The following is a 7,500-nucleotide window of genomic DNA, read 5'->3' as shown; positions in this document are numbered from 1 at the left end:
TCAGCCGATTTTGAGTATTGACATTAAATAGTGATGAAGTAATGCTGTATTTCTGTTCACCGAAGGATGAAAAAACTAATGAGGATTATGCAAGAAGAAATTCTTCTTCCTTAAGTATATAAGTATGTACTCTGAACAAAAAATAAAATAATAATAATAATCTGACCAAAAATTGTAAATTGTATTGTAATAGTCATTTTAACTGGAAAATCAGTTTAAATAAAAGGGCAATCACTAACTATATCTGCTTTTGTGGGCATACAGGTTTTGTCATCTTATCATTTCAAATTAAAATATGAATGATCAATATTTATACAAAAATGTCAAATAACTTGAATTGTTCACATTAACTGGTAATGCGCTTTGCTTTGATATGTATTTTAAAAAGTTTTCCTCATTTCGTTGGAGGGGCGTGAACATCTTCCAATAATCCCTGTGCATTTCATCATCCATCTCCCTTCAAAGGATCTTTGTACACAGTATGGGGGCCCTGCATGTATAAACTTGGTCCATATCAGCAAATCCTGGAGTTAAAAGCGTTGTGCCCCCGCTGTGGTTGTGGTACTGACCTCAGGACGTAGTTGACCCAGATGACGTTGCGTTCGTGTGGGGCTTTGTGGTTGATGGAGATGGTGGCAGAGGACTGGGTCCACAGGTAGCCTCCTCTCCTCTGCAGCCAACGGTAGTAACCCGTCACCACCTGGCCTTTCCTCAGCACTGGGAAGAAGGGATGGAAAAATGGAGAGAAAGGATGTATTACAAGAGACGGGAGAAGCAGAGGATGAAGGGAAAAGAAGCCAACTGTTATTGGTTGGCAGTTCATGATGACGACAGCAGAGGGCGCCTATCACAGCGGGACTGACAGAGAAAGATTTCAACAGGCTCTCCTTGATTCATCAAGCAACCACATGTTCATACACTGTGTAGAATAAGGAGGTATGGGATGCATTTCATATTTCAGATGCTACAAAATGCATGTGGATGTGACTCACAGTCCTCGTGGCTCTGCCTGAGATTCTCCAGGTCTTCTACATGGATGAAGTGGTAACAAGTGTGTCCCACAACCTCAGCTGGGGTCAGGTCCATATACTCTGAGATCCTGAAAAAGAAAAGCAAAAACAAAAATCAACCAACTATTTCAAATGTGTCTAATTAACAGAAACAGGTTTGTTTTTTAAAAGCACCACCTAGGTGGGTAACTACTGACAACATCGCAGCACACTTCAGAGAAATTCAAGAGTTTTTAGAAACATTTAAAGAAAATATGCAGACAGTTATTTGTATGTATTTCATGTCCAAACTTCAAATAACATGGACGAAACCCCTTACCTGTTCTCACAATACGTGACCTGCAGGTCCATGTTCACGCGTAAAACATACATCTGGCTCTCCATGCGCACTTCATTGAGCGTGGAGGGGGGGAGTGTGTGTGCGAGCGCGACCAAGCCCAGGGGCCGACGCACTGAGCGCGTGGAGCCCATCACTTGGGCAGGGCGGCAGCGTATTCGTCCTGTCACGTGGATTACCTGAGACACACACAGAGAAGACAACACTGGGTATATGCCTTTCACACAGGGACATATTTCTTCCAGGACAATGTAAGAATCAGGTTTGAGTTTGAATTGATCGATGCCTTGCAGGACGGTTACATGATCCAGGGGGAAAGAAAATACAACGGCTACAACCAGAGGTACACCCAGGAATGAAACATGAATCAATAAACGTTTAACATAAACACAATACAAAGTCAGATTATGGGCTGAAGAATGTGGCGGTGGCGGCGGCGCTGGTGTTGCAGCAGTGAGTGCAGTAAACTCAGTTATGTGAGGCGGGTCAGTGTGAAATAAGGTCACAGTCATAAAACACACTGAGAACGACCAACTCGACAGCGCTATGAAACACTGGCCGGGCACAACAAAATGACAGGGGTCTGCTTGTTATTTTACTGACCCTAAGAACAAGCGGGTACTAGAAAGGCAAAGTGTGCATAGCATAAAGTGTGTTTTTACATAATGAGAAATAATTTTTTCTTTTACCTTGTATCCAGAAGACTTGACGTGCAGGCCTCTTTTGGTTAGCGTGGACTTCATGCGGATGAAGAAGCCACGGTCGGGAGGATCATCAGCAGGAGAATGAGGACTGGACGGAGCTGTTGAAGGTGAGAGGTAAACAACATAAATAAACATCTTTCAGGATTTGTCATGGATTTGATTTTTTTTTTTGTTAAAGGTGCACTATGCAGATTCAGGAATGGGACATTTGTTTACATTTGATGTGCCTGCAGTTAGCATACAAAACATATTAACTCAATTAATAATTTCATGATCATAAATCAAAACAAAATTATTTTGAGACACCTCTGCTGGAACCAAGCGTAAGACTAGAATATGTTTGTAAACTAAATTGTGGCTTAACAGTGAAAACAGTAACTATTAAGGTAGCTTTTTTAACTTCAAACAGTGTTCCAGGTTTCCAAGTTTGTTTTTTTAAGTTATGAGAAAATAGTTTACGAAATGTTCACTTCTCTGACACACCAAAAGTTAGTGCACCTTTAAGTTAATGTGACCAACTTTTCCTTTTTCTATTATATATTTTCTTTTTTTAAAGATATTTTTTGGGCATATTTATGCTTTATTTGATAGTGTAGAGACAGAGGTGAAATGGGGCAGAGAGGGGAGTGACATGCAGATAACGACCGCGGGTGGGAATCGAACCCGGGTCTGCTGCTGGGCCCGGCCCAGGAGGGGGACGCCTTACCAACTGAGCTAAAGGCGCCCCCCTTTTTCTATACTTCTGTCAGGCTTCTTCCTCCTTTTTATAAAAAAAATGCTGCAGTACAAGCAGTACCAGGTTCAGGGGTACCGGCCAGGGAGGAGGTGGATGCAGAGCTGGAGGCGCTCTCAGGGCCCGTGTGACAGCCGGCCTCAGCCCTCAGATGCGGCCTGATTCCCAGCCGCTCGGCCATCTCCACGTGGTCCGCTGGGTGGATGTAGTCAAACACACTGCTGCCGGTCAGCTCCACCTGAAGAGAAACACACATACGCCGTATAATATCAAAAACAGAAGCCCAGAGCACAAATACCTGCACAGGCACAAGTACACACACGCGTGCGGCCCACACACCGACACACACACACACACACACACACACCGACACACACACACACACACACACACACACACACACACACACACACACACACACACACACACACACACACACACACACACACACACACACACACACACACACACACCAACCCGGTATCACGCCGAGGCGAAAAATCAATATACGTTATGACAGGAAAATGAAAGCACTGCTCTGGGTTACAATTCAACAAGGAGAGTGGAGGTTGTAAGACATTTACACGCACCGTACACACATATATACACACACGCACATACATTTTAGTCCAGTCTCAGAGGACCAAGTGACTACAGTAATACACAAATAAAACCAGGGGAGATAAAAATCAATTGTATTTGCTGATTAAAAACAGGTGAACTCCAAGTATCTCCAAAGGTCACATTACTATTCTTCTTATTCCCAACGTCCCTCCCTGCTCCTTCATTCAGTTACAGTATATCCCGGCAAGCATAAAACGAGCAACGCAACGGCTCTATATGATCCTATCATCATAATGCATCATAGTCACATCTCTAATCATTTAAAGGTAATAATGGCGCTGCTCTTGCATGGCATCCATAAAAGCAGCACAATCGGAGCAGATGTGATTCCATCTGAAGCTGTATAAATAAGTGTGTGTGTATGTGTATGTGTATGTGTATGTGTATGTGTGTGAGTGTGAGTGTGAGTGTGAGTGTGAGTGTGAGTGTGAGTGTGAGTGTGAGTGTGAGTGTGTGTGAGAGAGAGAGAGAGAGAGAAACAGAAAAGGGGGGAGAGAGCATGCATGCTTACACGCATTTATGCAGCTCTTATTACATCTGTGAATGTGTGTGTGTGTGTGTGTGTGTGTGTGTGTGTGTGTGTGTGTGTGTGTGTGTGTGTGTGTGTGTGTGTGTGTGTGTGTGTGCATGCGCGCGGGTGGGTCCATGCATGTGTGTGCCAATACCATTCCATCTGATAAAGCTGTGGCTGCAGCAGCCTCACACCCTTGTCTGTAGGACACAGCCATTTATTACCGGATTAGAGCCATTTACTGCAGGCTTTATGGGAGCTTCAGCCTGGCCCTCAAGGACATCACAGCCGGGGAGAGCGAGTAAAAAAGGCGGGAGCAGAGGAATGAGAGCGGTGGACGATATAGGTGAACAGAGAGTGGTAAAAGATGGAGGAAACCCCACTGAGTGAGGTGGAGGGGGGGTGGGAAAAGAAGGGACAGAGGTTCTTAGTCACAGATGGGGTTTAATCTCTTGAGGGATGCCCTGCTTGTTTTACTGTTATTTTTTTTATTGTGCCACCTGTAATAAACATATGATTTAATACTAGATTTGTTGGCCATCAAATGGAATAATTTTCAACACATTGGCCTACTGAAAATGGGGCAGTAACCAAAAAAGGCTCCCTATTGATGTATGTTACTATTTTGATAACTATAAAATATTTTTACGCTCATTTTGTAATTTTTAGAGATAAAGGCAAGAAATTACAGACTGTGTACACATAAACAGTATGTTCCAGTGGAAAATAACTCACAGGTGCTGCATTCATAACATATGGATCTTAATGATTCCCTGATATGGAACTTTAAAAGGCCTCATCCATTCGAAACACATAGGAAATATGAAATGAGTGGACTTTCAAAAACTAAAGTTCTAAACCAACTGTGTTCGTAGTTCAACCGTCCGTTGTTACATAGTAAATACATGTTGTATAGTATAATGTAGTATAGTATTTATAAGCGCCTTTTTACGACTTCCCAAGTCATATATGTATCAAACAGGAGTGAAAATTGCCCCAAACATTACGCAATGAGAGCAGCAAGGGGAAACCAAGACGGTAAAAAGCGTTAGCCGGAAAGCTAAAAAATTAGCCAAAAGTCACTGTAAAGCTCTGTGAGGGTATAGGGAGCTGAGGGTTCAGTTGAACATCTGTAGGTTCATCACTAAGAGCGACCCTGTTCACATTTATTTTTGCACTTTTTCTTTTGATACATTGTGATAATAAAAAAATCTTGATTATGGTTGCTTTAAGTTGTATGAAATTCCTTCGGCAGTTATGACTGATTAACCAAAGAAAAGCATCATCAATCAAAGTGAACGGTTGCAAGAAAAAGAGGAACAAAATAAGTACTCAAACTCCCGCTTAAGAAATCAACAAAGCTGCAAGTCTTTTTACTTCACTTTACTATTAAAAACATCCTTTAAATGAAATGGTCCATAAGGTTTAATGTCCTAAAGAGAACAAATCCTGTGCATTTAATCATGTGCTTCACAACTCCATAAATCTACAGGATAAGTGTTTTTTTTCTGTTCCATTTTCTCTTCACTATGCAGATATAAGGTCAGCAGTGTAATTTAAAGGTGCTGGGTTTCTCCACAGCAGTCTTTTTGTTTCCGACATCAAAAAACAGACTTGTGCATTCATTTTTGAGAGTTTGCATTTTAGACATTATGAGGATGGGTATCTGTTCAAGGTTTCTCTCATTTATGAATAGCAATTCTTCTGCAAAGGGGATATTTGTCCTTTTTTTAAAAACAAGGACTTAATCTACCCTCTGCACAGAACACTGGACCAACCATCTGAAAGACACGAAAAATCCCCTGGCCCTGTGGTATTGGAAAAACAAGGTGGAGAGACAAAACAGATCCTTATGGGCTTTACCAGGCTTAAGACCAGATCTGAATAATATCACAGGCAAGGAGGGAGGGATTGAAGAAAGATCAGACAGAAATGAGAAGATGAGAAAGAGACGGAGCGATTGAGAGGATGAGTCAGGCTCAGACATAAAAACAGGTATAGAATGTGGCGCAAAGGGAGAGACGTGAGGAGAGACCGAGATCATTCAAATCTCTCTGAGTGCGTGTGTGTGTGTGTGTGTGTGTGTGTGTGTGTATGTGTGTGTGTGTGTGTGTGTGTGTGTGTGTGTGTGTGTGTGTGTGTGTGTGTGTGTGTGTGTGTGTGAGAGTGAGTGTGTTTGTGCGTATGCAAGCGCCCGCCGTGCCTGTGTTGCTCTGCGTATGTGACTAGACTGTCTGTTTTTGTGTCTCCGCGCGTCATTGTGTGTCATTGTTTGTGTGAGTAGTTGTCTGTCAGTGCTTCTGCGTGAACCTGTGTGTGTATGTATGTGTGTGTGTGTGTGTGCACATGCAGCTACGCACGTGGATGTATGTATGGCAGTGTGGTGGGGATGGGGGGGGGGGGGGTGAGGAGGGCAGCAAGCAGGGGAAGGAGAGACATGATATAAATAATAGCAGGGGGCTTTAATATGTATGAGGCATCCGGGCAGTGGTCCACAACACACTCTCAGCCCTCAGCCCTCACTGACTGATGGGAGAGGAGAGAGAGGGAGGGAGGGGGGAGCGGGGGCTGCATACTAACCATTCCCAGATCAATTCTCTCCTCCCTTAATCTACCATCCTTCCTCCCTTCTCTTTACCCCATTCATCCCCTTTCTTTCACCTCCCAGCCCATACTCTTACTTCTCCATCTTTTCTACCTTCTCATCGCTCCAATTCTTCACCTTCTCCAGCCTTTGTCTTCTTTTCTTCTATTTTATCCATCCTTTTCTTGCCTCCTCCACTCCCCCCCCCCCACCCCATCTGCTATGTGGCATTCCCAGGTTTATCCCCATGTTTCCTGGGTGGAGACCCCGATGAGAAGAGAAATGATACCTGGAGGCGCCAGGGGAGTGGGCGGCAGGCTGTGCCCTTGGTCAAGGTGCCTGACCTGGGCTAAGCCGGCTAAGCAACCCCCCCTGTCAGGGGAAAAGCCCAGAGTGTAAGCCAGGGCAGAGAGGTCAGACAGGGGGGGACGGAGACGGCATGGCAGGGGCGGTCCACAGGGGCGACATGCCCTCTAAAACAAACCACCAGTTACACTTTTTCACTCAGAACATCATTTGTTTGTCTGTCCTTCCTCTCTCCCCTGTGTCCGCCTCCACTCACCGACAAAGTACATCGAAGTGTTTGCGTTCTCTCCCTCACTCCTACCTTTCCCTTTTTTTTTTTTCTTTGTATGTTTTTTCTTTCTCGGCCTATGTGTCCATAAACACACTATATACTCCGTTCTCATATATCTCCCTAACCCATCTCCTCAACTCCTAACGCTCTCTTCCCCTTTCAGGTTGTCTCTCTTTCTCATCATAAACCCCCTCCATCCTCCTTTGCTCTCATCTTTTCGGGGAGGTGAACGTGGCGTTGTATGTTCAAGGTTTTGAACGTAATCTCCAATCATAAATAATTTCATTAGAATGCTGATGGCTCAGGCCCTGTTTGAATAGATGTGATGGGTTAGGCCATCTGCTCAGCTGATAAGAACAGCTCTGTTTTATTAGCATCTCCACCAAAGCCTCGGCTGTCTTGTTTACCTAGGCAATCCCA

General features: G+C 44.0%; 1 protein-coding gene across 1 annotated transcript in view; it reads right to left on the bottom strand.

The window, feature by feature from the left end:
- The window catches only part of npas1 (neuronal PAS domain protein 1), a gene marked incomplete at both ends in the record, with an annotated part of 29,036 nt that overhangs the window by 2,644 nt on the left and 18,892 nt on the right, over positions 1 to 7,500 (bottom strand). The window contains 5 exons of the mRNA XM_080053779.1: positions 570 to 717; positions 993 to 1,099; positions 1,330 to 1,526; positions 2,037 to 2,149; positions 2,848 to 3,022. Of these exons, the coding sequence (XP_079909905.1) occupies positions 570 to 717; positions 993 to 1,099; positions 1,330 to 1,526; positions 2,037 to 2,149; positions 2,848 to 3,022 (740 nt within the window). The remainder of the gene's footprint in view (positions 1 to 569; positions 718 to 992; positions 1,100 to 1,329; positions 1,527 to 2,036; positions 2,150 to 2,847; positions 3,023 to 7,500) is intronic.

This window comes from Ammodytes marinus (assembly GCF_949987685.1).
Source record: "Ammodytes marinus genome assembly, chromosome: 3".
In the NCBI taxonomy this organism is placed as follows: domain Eukaryota; kingdom Metazoa; phylum Chordata; class Actinopteri; order Uranoscopiformes; family Ammodytidae; genus Ammodytes; species Ammodytes marinus.
Note: the sequence above shows the minus strand (reverse complement) of the source record. Positions and strands in the feature narration are given on the sequence as shown.